Genomic DNA, 23496 nt, shown 5'->3' with positions numbered 1-23496 from the left:
GACCTAGTCCATGAGGATGCTCTGGGAAGTGTCTTGCCATCTGACCGTTAGATTGAGAAAGTAATTATTGGACATTTGCAATGATATCCACTTCTCCACATTAGATACTGCAGGATGGTGCCAGATTATTCTAGATATTTTCAGGTCTTTGTCTTTCATCTTACTCCCTAAATTCTGTGAGTAAGAAGCCAGAGTGTATTAACCATTATTGTTGTTAGCATTCTCTAACTTCAGATAAAGCGCACATCTCTTTCTACCAGTGACTCATTTTAAATCTTTATTCTAACTACATACCTGCCCCAGGGGCCATACCTTGAGGTTAAGAAGATGGGAATGTTTCCCTGGAAAAGGTAAGGCACGTGATTATGATGGTTTTGGTTTTAATTTGCTCAGCAAGACAAACCTTGTTAACTGTTCTTCTTGAGGTGTAAGTTCCAGCCTTAGACACGATGGCTGCAAGTCACGTTGCATATGATAGACTATCTATTAGGTAATTTTCATACATCTTAGAAATTGATTATGATTTAAATATAGAAAATATTTGATACTGCTCAGATCATATTTTTAAACTGGGTTTTCTGAAGTTGTAAGTAAAGACAGAAGCATATAATGTGATTAGGTAAATGCTCATGATTTGGATTAATAGAAAGGAAAATTGCTTGAATCAATGAAAAGTCTAAAAATAATATATTTTAAAGGAAGTTCAGTTTTGTTATTTTTCAAGTTAGAATAATTCCAGTGAATTAATAAAATATTTTGAATAGTTACATGGTCAATACATGTCAAGTGATGAATGAAAACTAGACAGCATCAATTCATAACTGGACAATTCAATTCATAATCCTTTGTTTACGCATTCGTATAGTCTTCCTATAGCCTTTCTTATGCCATTCACTTATTTTATTAAAAGTGTATCTGGTCAGTGAAAGCAAGTAGAGACCATGCACTGTCCTAAATTTTACAATTTCTGACTGAAATATGTCTCAGTTAGTCTGAGTTTCGTATGTACACTGAAAGGTAATTGATGAGTATAGATGAAGTTCAATTTAAAGCTAGTCACAAATGGCAATTTATTTTACATTGTTTCTGAGCTTAGGGAGGTATTGTCCTCTTGGTTAGATCTTCAAATGCTGCCTGTAGTTTCTTCCTGGAATGATGTATCTATTAGCCTTGCCTGCTATACGTGACAAGCACAGATTACCCTGATGTAGCAAGTCTCATGGAGTTGTAGAAACTAGAGGTGACAAGGAGATCCATCACAGCACATCAAGCCCAGATTCCCATGGGCTCTGCACCACATTCTCCTCTGTATCTTATTGGATTTCATTCTCATCCAGGATAAAAGAACAATATTCCTAATTGATCTCTCCTGTCTGGGAATGGATGGCTACCCTGGGTTGCTTTAGGATTCTGTGACTGCCTGAAAGGGTGGAGAGAGCAATCCAAGAAGGTTGAGTGGGGTTGGGGGCAGAACAAGCCACAAGAGAGTCAAAATAAAAATTGCTGTCAGTGAAAGGGTCAAAATTTTGGGTCAGTTTGATCACTACTTTAATACAAATGGAAATTCTTTCTAAATTGTAAATGGTTGGGTTATTTTACTACCTTTATATTAGGGAGTTTTTAACAGATGGATCTCATTTGCAGTAGGACTTTCGGAATTTTTTTAATCCTCCAACCATATCTTCCTATCTCTGCTTTGCCACTCTGCCTGCACATCCTCTGTATATCTAAGGCCAAAAATTTTCTGTGCATTTCTGATGATGATTCCTTTATAGGAGGAGGAGCATTTATGTTATCTTTATGGCACTGTTCCCCTTCAGCCATGAAGAGAGAACCTTCAAGCCTCTTTTAATGACAGTGTCTCTGGTGTCTCTTCGCTGGATAGAATCACTGTGCTCAGTGATTCTCAGGGAAAGAATTGTTGGCTGTGTCTCTTCTTCTCCATGATAACCTGCTGACTTTCCTTGAGAGAAGAAGCCAACATTTCTTCTCTGACTATTCTAAGTGATGTTGTACTACTAAGGGAACACATCCAGGAGGCTAGAAATTGAGATGTTGACGGAGTAACCACCACAGGGTACTTGACTGTGGGAAGCAGGATGTATTACTCTAGGTTAAGCTACATTTTCTGTATGTTGAATTTGGCTGCATTTTTTTGTCATGGTCTCTTTACCTTTCTAATTGGGGTCATCAATAATGATCTAGGAAAGAGAGGAGTTCTATTTATCATCCCTCTGAATAGAAATTTAGTGTCTTCTACCTCTCTTCTTCCTTTTTCTGTCTCCTTCTTCCTTCCTTTCCTCCCTCTTCCCCTCTCTCTTTTTGTTCCTTCCTTTTTGCCTTTGCCTTTATATTAACTTTCTACCATGCCAAGCATTAGGGTCACAAAGATGAATTAGCTATGGTTGCTGATCTTAAGGAGTTCTCATTCAGGAGTGGCATGGGATGAAATTCAAGCAGTAATGTTGAAAACAATCACAGTAATAATCTCAACTCGATTGAACTCTACAAAAACAAGTGGAGTACCTTTATATGCCAGTGCACTGTGGGACAAAATATGGATGAGACAGCACTTCATGCAGTTGGGCTACATGCTAAAAAGGTTTTTAGTAATATGTGTCTCTATAACCAAATTATTAGAAAAAGAATAGCTACAAATGTTATAGTTTCTGAAATGATAATTATGTGTAAAAAAAAAATGAAATACCCAACCCATTTCTAGCATTGGAGAAATTTTTTACATTCCCCAGAACAAAATGTTCTAAGGCCCAAGGTATCCATCCATAATAGTCTTAGTTCCCCAAAGGATAGACCCACTTCCACAGCACTGTGTATTACATGTGAGATTTCCGAAGGATATTTACACTTATTTGGCAGGGTGCCTCAGAAGCAGTTTTGATTTGATATGTGGTTTCAACCACTTCCTAAATTTACACACAACTCATAAAGAGTCAAAATTTGGGTTGTGAAAGTCCATAAATGCTATAAAACATGGGCACCCTGTCAGCTACTCAGTGACATGCTGCTTAAATACTGTTGATTATTAAGCTTTCATGGCATACTTTTATATTGCTAGAGTAATCATTTTTATTGGCTTTTCTTGACAACAATTCAGTGGCATTTGATAATGTTTTTCTTTCTGCTTTTACATTCTTAAAATAGGAGCAAAGTAAATGGATATGTTGCCCATAGACACAGTGACAAAATTAGGGTCAAATTGATAGACCCCTAATCCTAACTTTAGCCTTGCAGTTCTTTACCTCTCTTTTATGTATTATCTCAATTCCTGCATTTTCTCATTATCTTAGCAGTTGCGACAATTTCTGATTATCATCAGGAAATACCAACCAGGTCCTAGGACATTTCTGTGTCCTGCACCTCCAGTAAGATAATGCTGAGGAGAGAATGTTGGACTCAAATAAGGAGACCAATATCTCAATATCTTTACTAATCAGACATGGGATACTAAGCAAGTCATTGCTTCTCTCTGGGCTTCAGTTGTCTCATCTTTTAGAGAAGGGGCTAGGAGAGTTGGTTTCTTAAGGTTTTTTCAAGGTTTAAACAATTAAGTGTCAGACCCTGTGCTATGTGGGGATTATTCCATTTAATCATCAGAACCGTTCTGTAGTATAAGTGTTGTCATCTCCCATTCCCCTTTTGCAGTTGTGGAAACTGAAGTTTAGACATATTGAGGCACCTAATCATCATCAACAGATGGCAAGGAGCTAAACCAAGAGCTGAACTCTGACAGCCTGATTGCAGAGGTTATTTATTTAATCCTGACACCCAGGGAGAAATGAAGACGAGAGGAATGTCTAAGAACCTTAGCTTCATGTCCTAATCTAAGACCACCCCATCATTTGTATAATTGGATGCTCCAACTCTTGTCTGAGAATCATTACTGATCGTGTTTATAGATGGATACCCAATAACTAACCACACTCCTTGGTCACAACTTCCTCACTGTTCCATCACCCCAGAGTTGTTAGGAATATTAAACTGGTTTTGAATCTTAAGTTCTTAGTTTAAAAATTCCTCAAGTACTGTTTGATTAGGCCTCCGAGAGCTATAAGATCAGTTAAAAATTGACTGTTCTTAACAGGAATACTGCTTACTCCATTAAATATGCCAGGAGAGCTGAAATTTAGAAATTGAGGTTTTTGGAACTCAATCAGATTGAAAGTAATTTCATCTATTCTGGACAAATCCTGCCCTGAATTTAGCTTATCAGAATTAATATCTTTTAAAATTCTTGTTTATATCTTGTTCCTCCCTTCTGGCAAATGCATTTCCAAAGGACCTTGATACTTTATACTTATAACAAAAAAAAGTGTAAAGAACTTAATAATTAGGACTGATCAGAGAACAATCACTATATCTTCAAACAAAGATTTAAGGTAAAAGATAAGAAGAGATATATTTTAGAGTCAAGAAAATCATATTGTGATATCTTTTATTTATTGGCCATTCTTTCATAGTTCATATTTAATAACTTCTATCACCTTATAAAAGAAGCCGATAAGCAGAAAAGCATGTATGTAACTCATCCCAATTTTAAATTGGTGAAAACTATATTTGGAACTTAAAATCAGTATTTCTTAAAATGTAGAATATTTTTCAAATACTAATGCATATTCATCAAGTTTTTTTTTCTCTACATACACACATGCACACACCCATATACACTCAATTCCAAAGGAATTACAAGGAAAAGAAGGAAGAACCAAGAACAGAAAGAGTTACCTAGTCAGTCCATTTGGCTAAACACAGAGAGAGAACAAAGTATCCATTTTAATGGACTAGGAAACATTGAGTGGATCATTACTCTTATTTTATTCTCACGATCATAGCTTCATTAAATGAAGAATGAAAAACTTTCTATAATCAGACATAAAAGCGAGGGAAGAAAGAAACTGACAGTGCTTCTTAAAGCTACAAAATCGGAGCCCTTGAAGGTCTCCCAAGACATATGGTTTATAGCATGCACAAAGAGGGAAAGGTTTGAAAGGATGTGGAAATTTTGCCAACCCTTAGCTGTGTTTGCATTTTGTACTATAAGAAAATAACTTAATCAGGTGCTGAATCTCAGACCAATTCATATCATCAAGAACATTTGAATCATTGCCTTCTTCAAAAACATCTCCAGCCAGTTATTAATCTCATAGCAATAAAGCTTGGCTCTTTAAGTAACTAATTTATTTTGAGGCTTGTTTAAAAGAATTGCACATAAATTTTTTTCACAAGAATGATGAATAGCATCAGGTTTTTTAATAGATCCAGTATCTTGTAGGAAGTATATAGCATTTTTTTCACAAGGATGATGAATAGCATCAGGTTTTTAATAGATCCAGTATCTTGTAGGAAGTATATAGTACAAGCGCTCTGTATTTTCAGCATAAGAGACTAAACACAATCTAAAATTAAGGGAACTAGATTCTTGCTCAGATCCTATTGATTTCAGGCCTGGTTGTTTGCCCTCTGAGCCTAGTCTAACACCTGCAAAGTAAATGCTTTCAGCTAGGTCTTCTCTGCCTTCTAACTTCAAAAGGCAAGTGTGCAGTGGTAGACTAAAGAGGCATATGGAAGAGTAGCAAGTGGTTTCTAACTCAACCATTCTCACTTCCCTGTAGGGCCTTGTTTTCTAAACTGTTAGATAGTGGGTTTAGGGAGCAGGGCAGTTAATAGAGAAGTCTGGATAGATGGGCAAAGATTTCAGAAAGAGATAGCACTAAGAAAATTTATGGTTACCCTGGAGGCCCAGGAGACTGCAAGGAAATCTCAATGGAGTTTTCTAACCCACCTTACACTTAAGGTCAAAAATGAAGAGTTGGCGATGATGTTTTCAGATATGGTTAGACTCTTGCTTTTAACCTCTCTGAGATGGAAAACTACAGCTCAAGTGGCTCTAATTTATTTTCAATAGTTTCACTTTCATTTGAGACTTAATTTATTATTAATATTTTAATGCCCATCTTATTTCATTAAAGTAATTAAAACAGCTTCAAGAGTGTAGAAAGCTTTGGATTCTTATGGAGAGCAATGGATGCATTTGACAGACAATTGTGGTTGTTAAGCTTTTTAAAGATTTTTGTCAGTAGGCTGTCATTAAAACTTAAGAATGATATGAATAAGGCTAATAAACTTTCCTCCAATCCTTCTATTCACTCTTCAGTCACAATAATTGGATCTTTGACCATCAGTGAAATTGGCTAACAGGCCCAAGTGTTTGGAATTGGGCTATTGTTCATCCCAAGAAAAGACAGTGTAGATGATACACAAGTTAGATATGGTTACTCAGCAGTTCTCATGTGTATTTTCAATTTTTGAATCACAAATTACAAGATTGTGGAAGATAAAATATTTTGGTTTGATCATCTCACACCATTCAGTTTGGAATGGAAACTGCAATATCTTCAGGGATAAAGGAAGTACCCTAGAGGGCTACTTGTCTTTCCTTATGAATCAGGTTCAATACTAATGTTCTTTTTCTGTAGACATATATGTAGTCAAGTAAGTCCTGAGGCTAGTTCTTGGTTTTTATTCTTTCCAGTATAAGTTGGTAGAATCTTACGGATTTTGGAATAGAAACCAGAAACCATTAACCTAAACGATCCCTTTCTGTGTGTGTCTCTTAGAGTGAAGATGAACATTTTTATAGCCCTGCTAGAATATTCTCTTTGGGGTATGAAAAAGTGAAGAATATAATTTAGATATACTTTAGCACTGTCCCCATGCCTGTAGCATATTCTTCTGCCAACTCAAGAGCACATATGTACACATAAAGACACTCACACATACATAGATTCAGTATGTAGGAAAGGTCTCCCAAGAGTTCAGGCCATTGGAGAAAATCTAGAAGAACAATGAACTACATATTTTTTAAATCTTCAGGCCAACAAGAAGTGGGGAATGGCTCCAGGCACATCTCTCTATCTCTAGGAAGGGGTGTGTACAGAGTGAAGTTCTTTTCTAGGCTGGTTGTGTTATTGAGATGTATTTGTGAGTTTATATTGAGAAAGGGAGAGTTAGGCATTAGTACAAAGGCTCCCTATGATGAAATTATTGTGGGTGAAAGTTAAAGTCCTGCTTAAGCTGATTAGGCTTCCCTGGTGGCTCAGATGGTCAAGTGTCTACCTGCAATGTGGGAGACCTGGGTTCAATCCCTGGGTTGGGAAGATCCCCTGGAGAAGGAAATGGCAACCTACTCCTGGAAAATTCCATGGACGGAGGAGCCTGGTAGGCTACAGTCCGTGGGGTTGCAAGGAGTCGGACACGACTGAGCAACTTCACTTTCTTTAAGTTGATTAGGGAGAGGTGGTTCTGGAAGACTTCTTGGTGTAGAGTTTCCACTACTGGATCTTAAAGGACAAGATGTATCTAATAAAAAGGGATACTTTATTTTTAAAAACTTGAGAAACCACCTTTCATTCAAAACACAAAAATACAAATAACTGTATTTAAGTCATAATTTGGCAGTCGCCTTTGAAGATTAACCCTCAATGGGAAAAGTAGTTCCATCATATGTATTGATTATTGTTGAATCTCTTGCACTTATGGAAAGTGTCAATTGCTCAGTCATGCCTGATTCTTTGTGACCACATGGTCTGTAGCCCGCCAGGCTCCTCTGTCTTTGGAGTTCTCCAGGCAAGAATACTGGAGTGGGTTGCCATTTCCTTCTCCAGGGCATCTTCCCTACCCAGGGATCAAACTTAGGTCTCCTGCATTGCAGACATATTCTTTACCATCTAAGCCCCCAGGGAAGCCCATCTTGCACCTATAGCGATGGGAAGTAGAAGGTAACTGATAAGTATTTGATGAATGAATTAAGAGTGAATAAACAGTGTTATCACAGTAAAGTCCTAAAATGACCTAAAAGACTGGATTCTAACCTCAACCCAATTCGAACTTTAAGCACACATGTAACTTGCCTAAAACTGTTGGACAGAGTGCTTCCAAATCATTACCATAGCTCAACAGTGCCTGTTATGATACATCACAACTTATTTGCTATTCTAAGTGACAAAGGGAGGCAGACACTTGCTCAAACAGAAAGCTGTGCTGCTGTCCACCTGTCTTTTATTTTGGAAGCTGAATACACAGGGTCCCTGGAAAGTTTTGTTGTTATTCAGGAGCATACGTCATCCTCAAGGTAGCCAGAATTCATACCACTTAGGGCTGTAGAGACCAATGTGAGCATTTTGCATTATGCTCAGGAACATATTGAAAACTAGAGGAAACCAAAGCTGCTCCCTCCTGAAAGCAGTTGATTAATTTCATTCTAGCCCCATGAGTGACCTGTGTATGGCTCTTGCCAGTATGTGACAGGTACACCCAGGGAAGGAATGATCTGCCAGGTTCCTTGGCTTCTTTTCCTCATCTGACATGTTTAAGTAATCTTTGCAAGGTGTTAAGAGTCTACTGAACCTGCTGTGCCCCTGCTATAGGCTGAATTGTTAATATGTTCCCAAACCAACAGTGTTGGGACAGAGACCAGAAAATCGGCTTTCCCGTTCCTGTTGCTGATTCTCCTTTTCCAGAGGAGTGTAAACATAATTTGCCTACAGCTCATGAGCCATTCAGACTGCATACCACAGGGAGGTTGGACTGGGAGGCAGAATAGATTTGCCCCTGCATGTAACTTGCAGCAACTCTCATGTATTTGATAAAAAGACAGAAAGGGCTTGTCTTTGTGAAACTGTCTCTTATTCATTTAAAGGGCTAAGAAAGACCAGGGTTTAGCAGTGTGGTTGCAGTATTCTCAGATCTATTGAGAAAGAAAAGCAGGTGGATTCTTTACCACTGAGCCACCTGGAAAGCCCTGGAATAATATCAGTTCGCAAAAAAATGTATTGGTATAGAAACACATAAATATCAACTAATAACTCTCACATACTTGTATACATATGTAAGTAAGGCCTTGAGAACTAAATTTAACATGTGCAGTGATTTCTGTTATGGATTGCACACTTATTATAAAGGTTAAGAAAAATGATAAAGTTTAGAATTATAATAATAACTGCTGAAGAGATGGATGGATATATTTCCCTCAAAAGTGTGATATGAATTGAAAGACCTTTTATCTTTTTAGAGGTGAGTTCAGCATTTGGATTGAATCGTGACCTTGGTTAACTTTTCTAACTTCTAATGTAGAGGAATGGTTGCCTCCTTCCTTTCCTCATAATTTTTAGTGCAAATGATGCTTTTAATTCTAGGCAGAGCATTGTGAAACAATGAATTCATAGACAGTAGGAGCAGAATAGGGAGTCATTTTTGAAGAGTGAAGCTTTCAAAATTCTTAGCTGGGCATCATTTGTTCAGATAAGTTTCATATATATATAATATATATATATATATATATATACACTACCCCCCCCCCAATTAGGGCTAATCTGGTTGAGGATGGTAGGCGGAAACGGTGATGGCAGGAGAGATCCAGAGTCCCTCTTCTGCTTCTGTTTCTCCCCTCTAAATGGACCTTTTTTGGCCCCTGAAGTATAGTTAGATGGAGAAGGCAATGGCACCACACTCCAGTACTCTTGCCTGGAAAATCCCATGGACGGAGGAGCCTGGTAGGCTACAGTCCATGGGGTCACTAAGAGTCGGACACGACTGAGCGACTTTACTTTCACTTTTCCCTTTCATGCACTGGAGAAGGAAATGGCAACCCACTCCGGTATTCTTGCCTGGAGAATCCTAGGGACGGCAGAGCCTGGTGAGCTGCTGTCTATGGGGTCGCACAGAGTCGGACACGACTGAAGCGACTTAGCAGTAACAGCAGCAGTATAGTTAGAAAAATACAAATTGAAGGAATTTCTCTGGTATTAACTTTCTACACATGGACAGCAAAATGGTCAAGTGAGATCTGAACCTGTCAGTCTCACTGTCATGGTCTTTGCAATGAGCTAACTAGTTAGGTGTAGATTATGTGTATTATTTAGAAGGGGAACAGAAACTCCCCCAGTGTTATAGTCCAATTGTTTAGTCGTAGATAGGATTAGTCTGTGTAACCTCCAGGCACAATGTTAGGTACATTAAACTGCATTCTATTTTGGTTCCAAATTTATTTCAAAAATAAGAAACCCAAGTTTTATTTTCCAAAGCCTTGTTCTAAAACCCTAAACCAGTGAATTTTGAGTTGTTTCCCTTGGAGCCCTGAAATTCCAGGCAGTAGGACCTCAGAGTGGATTCTGGGAATTGGGTTGTTTCGCAGTGGCCAGGTTGGTGGGCACTGAGTCCTCCACCACCCCACAATCCTCTATATTCTTCCATTAGTTCTGGATCTTAGTAAAACTTTGGCAGTTTAATTACTAATAACTGAAAATTACTGTAGTAAGCTTAAGGCTAATTTCAAAAGTCCTTGAGTTTTGGCGTGATTAAAAATCAACTGCACATACTTCAGAACTCATTTTTCATTCAGGCATCCACTCTATACTCAGCTTCAATTGTTTGTTTTACAAACCGATGATCTTCACAGATATAGGATTTGTTCAAATTCCAACTGTTTGCATTCAAATAGAAATTGTTCAAATTCTATAAAAACTTGTTTCTTATGCAAATTGTTCAAAAATGAAAGTTGGATGACTCATCCAAGGTTACTAACCAATACTAAATAAAATTTCTACATCCTTAGCTTCTGAGTCTTTAACAAAAAGAAACACACTAATAATACAATAATATTTTTTAGTTCTACTCCAATTTGCAACATAATTGTATAAACAAAGCATTTTCTCTGATGAGATACCACTTAAGGAATTCTATCCATGTAATTTTGAAATATTCACAAAAATAAGATTACTAGAAAGCCAAAGCCCAAAATCTGTCTCAAGAATTCTAAAAAATCTGTCACCTTTCTTTCTTCCATTCCTCAGTCCCAGTGAATAATAGCTATTTGTGCCTCTGTCTAAAAGGATGCCAAAAAGGAAGCACCCATGTGCAACAGGGCCAGTTCTTATTTAACTCCAGAGATGAGCATCCTAAATGTCATTTGAATGCTTAAAGTCATGTGGTGAAACAGTCCAGCTGGCTAAAGAGGAATAGATCCAATAATGGCAATATAGGCTTAGGGTTGAATGGGCTTTGACTTCTTATAGTTTCTAACAGATGACTTGAAGATCACTCATATAAAACTACAAACTTATATCTGTCCAAACAAATACCTTACATTATACCTTCCAGTGCTTACCTCTGGAATGAAATCTAAATTATAACCATGACCTGCTAGGCCCCATATGATCTCACTTCTGCATCTGCCTCTGATCATATGTCCTAGTCTGCCCTTCTTCACTCTTCTCCAACCATCCCACATTCCCTAGTGTCTCTTGAACACGCTCAGTTTGTCCCTATCTTAGGGCCACTGCATTTGCTTTCTCCCTCAATCTTCCCATAGCTTCCTCTTCACCTTGAGGTCTCCATTTGGATATCACTTGATCAAAGAAGACTTTCCCGACCATTTGACCAGAACAGCACCTCCTCTGCCAGCCCCATCAGCTCTACCCAATTTGTGTTTTTCCTATCACTCTCGGAGCCTAGAATGAATGATTTATCTATCTCTCACTACACTTTCCATTCCCTGAAGGCAGGGACGTGGCATTCTTCAGCACAGCATCCTCAGTGCTCAGACTGGACCCCTGCACATAGATAGCCCTCAATGGATGTCATTGATCAACTATTTTTTTAATATTTATTTTATTGTTTATTTATTTATTTGGCTGTGTCAAGTTAGTTGCAGTGTTGTGCATGTGAGCTCTTGCACTGTTCACACTTCACTTTACTTGTGGCACATGGGCTCAGTTGCCCTGCATCATATGGGACCTTAGTTCCCTAACCAGGAATCAAACCCATGTTCCGCACATTGGAAGGCAGATTCTTAACCACTAGAACACTAGGGAAATCTCTTGGTTGATTATTCATAGGAATCTTACCTATGGAAATATTTATCCTTGTAAGCAGCTTTAGAGAGGGAAAAGCATCATTTTATTTTTCAAATTCGAAGACCCACCAAAAACTAAGAACTTTTTAGACAAGGGTCCAACTTTCTTGCTTACAGAGAAACTCTCATAGTCTTTCTAAATCAGCATCCTCTATTCCATGACCTGTCATCCAGGCACCAGCCAGTCTGCATCTGGAGGAGAGTGTTTGGCTCAGAAGGGAAATTGGTCTGAATGTAAAAAGAAGTCTAGGAAGAGAACCAGGTGAGGTGTGGTGGCGACTGCACATTTGAAGAGAGAGCAAGCAAGGAGGAAGTAGCAGGGAGGAGGAATGAGGCAGACAATGGGAGAGGAAAAAAAGAGAAGAAAACTACTGATAGAAGAGTTCCAGAAGTGGAAATATCAGAGGATTCAGGAAGAGTTGACTCATTGGAAAAGACCCTAATGCTGGAAGGATTGGGGGCAGAAGGAGAAGGGGACAACAGAGGATGAGATGGTTGGATGGCATCACCGGCTCAATGGACTTGGGTTTGGGTAAACTCCGGGAGTTGGTGATGGACAGGGAGGCCTGGCGTGCTGTGGTTCATGGGGTCGCAAAGAGTCGGACACGACTGAGCGACTGAACTGAACTGAACTGAACTGAAAGAAAGGAAGTAGAGAAAGAAGAGAAGGTAGATATGAAAAAAAGAAAGCAGGAGGCATGGGAGAAGCAGGACGGGAGGGGCGTGATGGGCCAGCAGAGGAGAGGTATGAGCACTGTGGATGCCCTCCAGCCTTGCTGCCAGCACAGCCTCTGCAGTGGATGGTCCCATTTACCTTCCTCTCTGGTAAAAGGATATGGTTTTGAAGGTGCCTTCCTTCTCTAGCACTCTCTCCTCTCCACTTCATAAATTAGTCAGTCTGTTCAGTCACTCAGTCATGTCCAACTCTGCGACCCCATGGACTTCAGCACACCAAGCTTCCCTGTCCATCATCAACTCCCAGGGCCTACTCAAACTCATGTCCATTGCATCAGTGATGCCATCCAACCGTCTCATCCTTTGTCGTCCCCTTCTTCTCCTGCCTTCAGTCTTTCCCAGCATCAGGGTCTTTTCCAATGAGTTGGTTTTTCGCATCAGGTGTTTCACATTGGAGTTTCAGCTTCAGCATCAGTCCTTCCAATGAATATTCAGGACTGATTTCCTTTAGGATTGACAGGCCCTAAAGGCCTGCTTCACAAATAGCAGGCCCTAAAAGGACCCCCTGGCAAATGGATTTTCTGTCTCCAAGCAGATCTAAGTGGCAGATGGGGCCCAGCTCCCTAAGGAGAGAGTTGTTCCCCTCCCCACCCCCAAGGCTCACTATTGTTCAGTCCTTCAACATAGTCAGTCCCCAGCCAGCATAGCCTCAGCAAAGGGAGAGGGGCCACCTCAATCTGCTTCTAGGCAGGAAAAGGAAAAGGGGGGGTGAGCTTTACTGCCCCACGAGTTTAAATGGAGATCTTTCATCCTAATACATTCTGGATTCCAAGCATTTTTTCAAAACCAGTTTTTACTTAGAACACCTCATAGGGAAAGTTTTGGAATCGTATCACCCTGGGTTCTTACTCTATGGCTTTCATAATGTGTTTATGAAACACGTCCAGTCTCTTTATGTCCAGTCTCTTTATTTATAAGATGGAGGTAACAACACCACCCTCAAACAGAGGATGTGAGGATTTAAAAATATAACCTTGTTAAAGAATCTGTTACACGATAACCCTATATGCGAGACAGAATAAGAGACACAGAGTCTTATGGACTCTGAGGGAGAAGGTGAGGGTGGGACGTTCTGGGACAATAGCTTTGAAACATGTATATTATCATATGTGAAACAGAACACCATTCCATGTTCGATGCATGAGACAAATGCTCAGGGCTGGGGCAATGGGATGACCCAGAGGGATGGGATGGGGAGGGAGGTGGGAGGGGGGTTCAGGAAGGGGAACACATGTAAACCCATGGCTGATTCATGTCAATGTATGGCAAAAACTACTACAATATTGTAAAGTAATTAGCCCCCAACTAAAATAAATAAATTTATTAAAAAAAAAAAAAGAATCTGTTACAGAATAAGTTTTCAAAGAACATTATTTTGCTTCATCATTTTTTCTGATAATCTGAAATAGGTAGTTCTCATACTCCCCTCTCCTCATATGGAAATTCTCTGGGCAGATCTTCAACTTGGAGATGGCAAAAACAAGGATCTTCTATCATGTTTTCATTCATAAAATTGTTAGTGGAAGAGATTCTTTCATCTAGTAAATAAAGAACCACCACCTTTTTTCTTTTCATTTTGGTGACCCAATTTGCTTTTCAAGGAGTATAAAATACAACAAAACGAAAATGCATTACCTGATGGATACTGTAACAGTAGACAGAATTGCAACAGCAATGGATGTAGCTACCTCTCTTCCTTAGAGGATTGCCGTACAAGGGAAGGATCACAGGTGTTGGAATTGGATCTACTTGCGTTTGAATGAGGAGGCTTCCCTGCTGTCTCAGTTGGTAAAGTATCTGCCTGCGATGCGGGAGACCTGAGTTCAATCCCTAGGTCAGGAAGATCTCCTTGAGAAGGGAATGGCTGCCCACTCCGATATTCTTGCCTGGAGAATCCCATGGGCAGAGGAGCCTGACAGGTTACATACAGTCCATGGAGTCACAATGAGTGGGACACCACTGAGTGACTAACACTTTCACTTTTCAAATGTTTGAATTAAAGGCCTGAGCTCTAACCAGCTTTATGTCACCAGCTCAACATCAGTTTTGGTATCTGTAAGATAATACAATATCTTCATTGCTGAACTTGGTAGTTGCTAGTACTAAATCGATCACATGTAAGGACCTACTATGGTGTTTTATTGAACACATAGTGTCAAATAGAAAGTCATCATTGCTTCTGGTATGGTATTTTACTGAACACATGTGCATGCTAAGTTGCTTCAATCATGTCTGACTCTGTGTGACCCTTCAATAGTGTCAGTCCCCAGCCAGCACAGCCTCAGCAAAGGGAGAGGGTTTGCCCCAGCCTGTCCACCCTCCATGGGATTCTCCAGGCAAGAATACTGGAGTGGGTTGCCATGCCTTCCCAACCCAGGAGTTCAACCCACCTCTTACATCTCCTGTGTTTGCAGATGGGTTCTGTACCACTAGTGCCACCTGAGATGCTTTGGTGTCTATGAAATAATTTAATATCTTAGTTGCTGGACTTGGCAGTTGCTAGTACTACATAGATCACATATAAAGGGCCTACTAGGGTGTTTTACTGAACACATAGTAAGTGTCTAATAGGAAGTCATCATTGCTTCTGTTTTTTTTCAACTGAAGCTATTGAGAAACTTTATTTTTTTTTCCTTGGCGCTACTACTGACTTTATAAAGGAAATTAATGAGCAAATAGGATCTGTATTATGGCCAACAAGAGAGACACATAATGATTTGCAGTCTCTTCTGGGAGTCAGAGACTATTCTATTTGGCCTACCTTGTAGCTCAGCAAGATTACCAAGTCCTTACATTATCAGTAATGATGGAGCTTGGAAGTCAGCCAAGGCCACCAGGTAGTGATGTTAGGATTAATTTAGGCTCCATATAATTGGTCCTTGGGAAACTGCAATCTAGGGATTCAATAGAAGATGGTGGGGTCCCTTAAGGGAAATAATTCATACACTCTTTCTAGGTAGATACCAACTGTAAACTGTCACATCTTGGATTTCAGTCTTACAAATTTAGACCTAAAGGGTAACTTAAAAATCTAGATATGGGAACTGGGTGAACTTCAGCAGGTTTCTTCAATCCCCTGAAATTATTTGCAATGTATTATACTGGATGTGAATATGCATGATATTCTGGTATCCTCCTCTTTCATCAGATATTCAGCTGGGACCATGACACAAAAAAATTAAGATCCACCATACTCGGACACCCTCCAGGAGATGGTATATTGTTGTGTGTTTTAATGAAAGCTGAAACATGCTCCAGAATCCAGGTTGCATGGTCTGTCCACGGTCTCACATTGAGTTCAAATTAGAATAAAGGAGATAAACCCAGAAGTCCCAAAGACTTTATTTATTTATTAATATGCATAATTTCAGCACCACACAAGGCATTATGTGGTGCATAAAAGTGAATATCTGTTATCATGGAAGTTATAATCTGGCTGAGAAAGAAAAGTGATCTTAAAAGGGTAAAAATTCAGGGCTATTAAAGAACATTGTAAGTAAGTGCCAGCTTGCAGGCTGCAGTCTGTAATCGCAAAGAAAGGAATTCCAAGGTTGGGATGATGGGTAGTGTCCGAAGGAAAGAAACACACATCACTATGGTGTATCAGTGAAGATGCTGGCCCAATACCTCCTGTCTGTGTGCAGAAGGTAGGGTGTGCTGAACCTGCTTATTATTAGAAGCCTGAAAGTGGTTAGAGGATTTAACTCATAATATCACAGTTAATGGAAGGTGAATAGAGGGTGGTTGAAGCTTTTACTTTATTATTTTTGCTCCAAGAATGACTCTGATATTTCTATAAGGTTTACACACAAATACAGTCTATACTTACTAATAATTTTAGCTTATTCGTTAAAGTGGCTTCAATGAACAGTCTTGAGACTGAGCTTTTAATCATTTCAGAAGGACTGAATAATAAAAAGTAATTTCAGGACAACTTAAAAATAGAACCCAGTCACAATAGGCTGTTCCAACCATGAGGCATCGCTCTATCACTTGCCTGCAGCCCTTTCTTCCTGGAGAGCAAGTCCAGACTTTGACTTCCACCCAGGCTCCCAGGCTGGGAATGGAATTACGCTGGTGCCCTCTGCTGGGAGGAGATGGGAAGTTCAGCAGGAAACAATGGTGTCCTGGTCTTTGCACAGTAGCGCCTGACTGAGAGATTCAGGGCCCACAGCAGCCTCTAGGCTGGATTCATTCAGTGCTGTTTACAGGCCTCCCAGTCAGGTATGCTCTGGCATCATGCCCAAATTCATTTACAAGGATTAATTAGATTTTTATTGTGAGGAGATTGTCAGCTAATTAAAAAAAAAAAAATAGTCCAAGGAAACTGTCTCCCTTTACCCTGACAATTTGAGAACTGGAGCCTTTCACTGAACACAGTACCGTGACTTATGGTGGGAGGTGGCCATCTTGCTACTCAACACTACCTCTTGAGAGGCCAGTGAGAGACTCTGAGGCCATTTTTTAATCGTGTTCAATTATTGTTTTCTTCTAGTGGCAGGGAAAGCACATTGATATTCATCGCTGATTTCTTGGCTCAGATCATCAGAATTAATGCCATGGTGTTAAATTAGATTTAGAGCGTCTACTCTGGTGTTCCTTTGGTACACTGCTCAGCTGATTTTTTGCTAGAGGTGAAAAAACATTCAGTTGTAATTAGGAACTGGATAGGGGAGTGCTGAGAAGGAACCCAAAAGTGAGAAGAGTTTTGAATTCTCCTGTGTGCAAATTGGAGGTGAACTCCTAAAATAAAACGATGGGTGTGGGGGAGGAGAGGATGGTTTGAAATGATTGTTTCCAACATTCCACTTTTATTTTTTTTAGGATCGATAGCACGGACATGGAGGTCTGCCTGTGGTTTCCATAACAACATGGCTTTTTGAAAGACGGCAGGCTCCACAAATCCCCAATTATCAGCCTTGCAGGGCTTATTAATGGAGCTGAGGATCCCAGTGAGGCAGGCAGCTCATTGCTGGCACGTGCCTGGTAGCCTGGCAGGAGGGTGGAGGAGACGGGAAAGGGAGATGCGTGGGGAGACAGCAGCCATTTGTCCCCCTGTCACTTCGGGGGCTGTGGCCATACAGGAGGCTGTGTGAGCGTCCCTGGAAGCCTTGAGTGGTGTTGGCTGCTGTTGCAGAAATCGAAGTGGAGATTGTTGTTTCCAGTCCCGCCCCAAAAGCCATCCGTCTGGAATAAATCCATATGAATATATCACACGCCCCGTATGTTTATTGAGCTCCTATAATTAATTGAGGCTTCCTCACAAAGACAATGGTGACTCTATATTACTAATATTAACTCAAGCCTTAATTAACATGTAAAGCCAACCTAATGCATATTAGATAGCTTTGAATTATTCAGGCTTTGGTCTGGTGTTCGTTTATTAAGTCCTCACCATAGAGTAACTGCAATAGCAATAGTAATACTGATGATGATAACAATATAAATAACACTTACTTGTCAGGCTCTCTACTAAATGCTCTATGTGGAGTTTCTTGTTTAAGCTGCATAAGGACCCTACAATGAGCAGTATCATTGTCCCTTTTACGGAAGTCAGAGAACTTAAAAGACATCTTAGGTCACGTGGTTAGTGAGTGTGAATACATCGGGGTCTCATTTCTGTTGCACATAATTATTTTTATTCTCCCCTTTTATTTAACTTGGGTGTCCTCACGACAAAAAGGGAACAGCACGTTTATAGTAAATTCTGTATTCCCTAGTGTGACTGGGGAATGGAACATTCTGGCTAATCAAATGTTTTGATTAGTAATTGCCATCATGTCATTATTGGATTTTCAATTGGAAAAGGTTTGGGATATAATAAAACATGTACAACATTAAAAGTATAGTAATCATGATCATAAAATGCTTCAGGACCACTATTACAAATGTCAATTTTTACTGCGATGCAGAAGTGTTAGTTGATAAAGATGTCTGCTTGACAGCATGCCAGATGAACTGCTTTTGTAACATAGAGATATCAATGTCTTAACACTGAATTTTATATATTTCAAAATACTTTATGTGAACTACCACTAAAGTTCTATGTGATCAGAAAAAAAATATTTTGGAGTCTTTCAGAATTAAAGAATATTAGCACTTGGAAAACCTCAAACTCATCAAATACTCTGGATCCCTAGACTGTTTTTATTAAATCATAACCTTACACTATGTGGAAAATGAACTATGACACTCCGTTGAGGTGGTTCGATCCAAATCTGCTGTAGAGCACCATGAGAATAGATCAAGGTTGGCAGAGTTTTCATTATATTTGCTCAAACAATTTTTTATTCTTTTAGTCTCCAGAAGCAGTAATAGAACTTGCTCACAAGGACCATGTCTTATGAAGAATTAAATGAAATGATAGGAACTGTTCATGTTAATACTTACTGAGCACATCAACTAAGCATTTCATATATCTCATACTTTAAAACACCCTGTGAGGTAGGTACTACCCCCCATTCTGTAGATGAAGAAATTAAAGTACAGAGAGGTTATATAATGTGTTCAAAATATCACATTTGGGAAGTGTTCATACTCAGACCATCTAGCTCCTGAGTCTGTATTCATAATCACACCTACCGTCCCACCCTTCACTGAAACAACTTTTGCCAAAGTCGCAAATGACTTCCTTGTTGCTAAAATCCAGTGGTCAATTCCATGGCTTATAGTCTTTGACTTACCAATAGGATTTCATAGTTGATTACTTTCTACTCTTTGAAATACTATACTTACTATTCTAGCACATTACCTATTCCTGATTTTTTTCTCCTAACATATTGGCTATTCCTTTTCAGTTTCCTTTGTCCTTGTTTCTTTATCTCCTTGTTTCTAATCATTGGAATCTCTCACAGCTCAGTCTTGAACCTCCTCTTCTCTAATTACATTTACTTCTTTGATGATCTCTCCCAGTTCATGGCTTCAAATACCACAAATAGATACAACCTGATAAATCCCAATTGTCCATCTGTAGCCCAAACCTTTCTCCCCACTCTAGACAACCAGTCACTCAACCTGTGTATATAATAGATACCTTAAACCAAACATTTTGAAAAACAATACTCCTGTCTTTTCTTCCTGAACCTGTTCCTTCTCAAGTTTCCCCATCTCCAGAAATAGCAAGCCCATCTTTTCCTGAGGCTCAGGCCACATATCTTGGAATTATCCCTGACTCTTTTGTCTTTTCCTGTATTAAATCCGTCAGCAAATCTTGTTGGCTCCACTTTCAAAATATATCTAGAATCTGAGCACAATTTTATTTTCTTTTGCTTCCGTTTCATTTCAACAAAAACCAAGGCCTTAAAATGGTCTCCAAGCCCTGCATGATTAGCATCTTGCAGAGGTCACCACTTGGAGTTCATCTTTGCTCTCTCTCTCCTACCTCCTTCTAGCAACTCTAATATCTGTGCTAAAACACCAGTGACCACATGTGCTCACACCCAGGGCATTGCGCTACTGATCCCTCTGCCTTGAAACCTCCCCTCTTCAGATGCTCATTGAATTACTCTCTATCTTCTTCAGTTTCTGTCCACACGTCACCTTCTCAAAGAGACTTTCTCTCCGATTGTCATGCCACCTTCATTCCATCACTCTCTATTCTCCTTCCCAACATTATGTTTTCCATAGCTTTTACCACCACTTGACGTGCTACATATTTTACCTGCTTATTTATAGAATAATATAAGCTCCACAAAAGGTGTTTTTTGTTTTTCTTCTTATTATTATTATTATCTTATACATTGCTGTATTCCCAGCAGCTAGAACAGGTACAGAATGTTCAATAGATGTGTGAGAAGGTAGATACCTACTTAGTCAAACAGAGCAGTTGAATCAGTCCTGATGGTCAATGCATAGGTGGCAAAACTGATCCAAAGTCACTGTCACATTCAGTTGGTTTACTCCTTATCACCACTGAAGGAACTTCTCCTCTGCCATCTGGACAGACAATCCCCCATCTTCTTGTGCCCTTGCAAGTTCCTTGGAGACTCCTCTGATTCTAACAAGTAATAACATCCCTTCTAGTGATTGAAAGATGTTGGCAGTGACTCTGATTGGGATGTCAGTGGCACCGGAAGGCCAGAGCTGTGTCCTAGTCTCATTGTGTTATAGTCACTCCCTACATGGAACACAATCATAGAGAAGAGAGTGCTTTCATCTCCCTATGCAAGGATACATCTCTGAAAGAGAACCATTTTATTAATAACAATTCCAAACCACTAGGAACTCTGCCCTGACCAAAAATAGATGACACAGACACATTTTTGCTTAGGGGAGATCTGCCTTTCTCTCAGGTTAAGTCATCAGATCAAAGTCATGGAAGCTTTAAAGTCTAATGAAGAGTCTCTGATAGATTAAAATGTTCTGCTTATCACAAATGATAGTTATAGCTAACTCAGCATTTACCTGTTAGTAGCCCTTTTTGAGTGTGTTGAATTTGCCTCCATGTTGATTATAGCTCAAGATGACTGTAACATGTTTTCATACAAGAGTGTTTCTTTGGAGGAACAACTGCATAAAAATTTATAGATTCTCTCTCTCTCTTTCTCTCATCAGTCAGAGTCCAAGTGTTAACTCTCATATCTTCTATTAGATTGCACAATTAGAAAACAGTTTTGTAGCCAGAATACACCAATAAAATCAGAGGTCTTGTTAGACTGTAACGGTGATAGATAAGATTGCCCAAGTGAAGGCAAGACACTGCGAGACAGACAATAAAGATAGTCTGTGTAGCTGTAGACAAACTTTAGTGAGAAAGGGCAGCTCTGTATCACCAAAGGGCCTGGAGGTCCCGGCGAGGGGAGTGGGGATGGGGGCGTGTTTGTATGTGGTGGTCTTGGTCAAGGAAGTGGAGTGGAGAGATGAGGGTAGGGAGTGGGAATGGGCACAAAATTAGGTGATGAGAAGGGTAGGGGTTAGGGGAGCCAGTGATACCTAAAAATTCCCATCCAACAGGAATGTGTGGTATAAAGGGATCAGGGTTACAGAAAGCAACTGAAAAGCTTGAAAATCTGTGGATTGGAAACCTCTGATGATAGGCATCTATCTATGAAGAAGAAAGAAAAATATGTTTATATGATGGACGATTTGACCCTAAACTGGCATCTCTTCATTTCCTACTCATTCCCTCAACAATCCCGCCACCAACCTCCTTTATTTAACAGTAGCCCAGCCCTTTCCTAGGACAAAGGATAATGGGTTCAGCAGGAAGAGTGGACACTTCAGGTAGGAGCAGTTAGTAACCTTCATCTCTGAGAGCTTGTGAAAGTGGCAGCCATTCTTGAGGACCGGAATTTCCCACGCCCAAGGCTTCCTCAGAGAATTGTTGATCACATCTGTTTACTGTGGAAAGCTTTGGTTTACTGAGGCAGTACTTTGGCACTGGCAGGAGGTTGATGGGAATATAATCATTCCAGCTCAGCTATTCATCTTTAGCAACCTGTGTCCTGACATCTGCCGGTATTGCAGATTTATACCTGGTCACTGCATGTAGAGTGTGCCTGAGAAAAATGGGAACAAGGTCAATGCCCCCATTTCGCAAAGAGCTGTTTCATCTTGTTCTCCCCCCATTACTCTTAACACTCTGTGTGCCATTACTCCCAACCTTCTTCTCTCCCCACCACCAAGCTCCCAACAGAATCTCCTGAGAGTCGTTACTCCTCAGCCCACCAGCCAAAGTTGTGGGTTTCCATGGTAACCAGGCAGCTGGTGTCTAGACACTCTGAGAGATGCTTTGCAATTGAGCTGTGTGGATCCAGCTTCTATCCCACAACCCCCTCCCACCTCCTCTTTCCTCCCATTTCCTCTTATTTACAGCAGGCACTAATGCCAACACAGGGTGGAATTTCCTTTTGACAGGCCATTAAAGGAAGGAGGGGAAGAGAGAGAGGATGAAAAACTCAAACTTGTCTCATCATATCAGTGAAGTGAGAAAACAACCGAAGTGACAGACCCAATGTGGTTTGCTCTTTCTTCCTCAGGAAGGATTTTATTTAATTAAAATATGTTAAATTAGGAAGAAGTGCCACTAGTCCATTGGGAGCCATCAGCATCTTTAAAAGCCAGTAAAAGCCTTTCAGGATAGGGTTTCAGCTGATGACACAGCGCTGAGGTAGAACCTTTTCACTGTTTCTTAACAATCAATGTAATTTCTTTCTGTGCTCAGGGAGCTCACACATCCATAAGGATTCCGAGAGGGAGAACTCTGGAGGGGGACACAGGCAGTTACAAGGGAGGACCTTAACAGAGACACCTCAGATCTAGAAAAGTCAAGTTTAGCCTCTCCCCATGGAGAAGGAAATGGCAACCCACTCCAGTGTTCTTGCCTGGAGAATCCCAGGGACGGGGGATTCTGGTGGGCCGCCGTCTGTGGGGTCGCACAGAGTCGGACACGACTGAAGCGACTTAGCAGCAGCAGCAGCAGCAGCCTCTCCCCTGTTTCTTCCAAGAAAAGCAGCACCTGACAGCCAGGAGCTGGCCTGGCTGCCACAAGAGAGCCCTAGTCTTCTCCTATTAACATACACAGTTTCATAGAACACAATGTTGGAGGACTTGTGTGATGGTCTCAGACAAAGCAAGACCCTGTAATCATGTCTGCACACAGACTAAGTATGGACGGTGTCTAAAGCATAAATGGCCAAATCTTTCCCTAGCCTAGCTATATGGATGATGATTCTTACCTCAGCCATCAAATGACACTTGTGATAGCATCCAAGAAAGAGCAAAGCTCTGCTTCCTTGAATCCATCTCCAAATCCCTTCCCACAAGCTCAGATCAGTCCTTCCTAACCCCTTCTTACTGCCATGCTTCCTGATTCCCCTGGTATATGCTCTCCC

At 40.2% G+C, this 23496-nt stretch overlaps 1 protein-coding gene across 7 annotated transcripts in view; it reads left to right on the top strand.

Moving 5' to 3' along the window:
- The window catches only part of GAP43 (growth associated protein 43), a 323409-nt gene that overhangs the window by 287332 nt on the left and 12581 nt on the right, over positions 1–23496 (top strand). For 2 of the 7 annotated variants that reach the window (XM_081572067.1, XM_081572068.1), the window contains one exon: positions 17489–17875. The exons of 4 other annotated variants lie outside the window; for them this stretch is intronic. In XM_081572067.1, the coding sequence (XP_081428193.1) occupies positions 17489–17547 (59 nt within the window). In that variant the 3' untranslated portion in view covers positions 17548–17875. Of the gene's footprint in view, positions 1–14265; positions 14453–15812; positions 15991–17488; positions 17876–23496 lie in introns of those variants that run through there. One more of the 7 variants, XR_014077379.1, reaches the window with a different exon arrangement.

This window comes from Giraffa tippelskirchi, chromosome 2 (assembly GCF_054371585.1).
Source record: "Giraffa tippelskirchi isolate mGirTip1 chromosome 2, T2T-mGirTip1v1.2.pri, whole genome shotgun sequence".
NCBI classification, from domain to species: Eukaryota; Metazoa; Chordata; class Mammalia; order Artiodactyla; family Giraffidae; genus Giraffa; species Giraffa tippelskirchi.
This window is presented reverse-complemented; position numbering and strand designations above follow the sequence as displayed.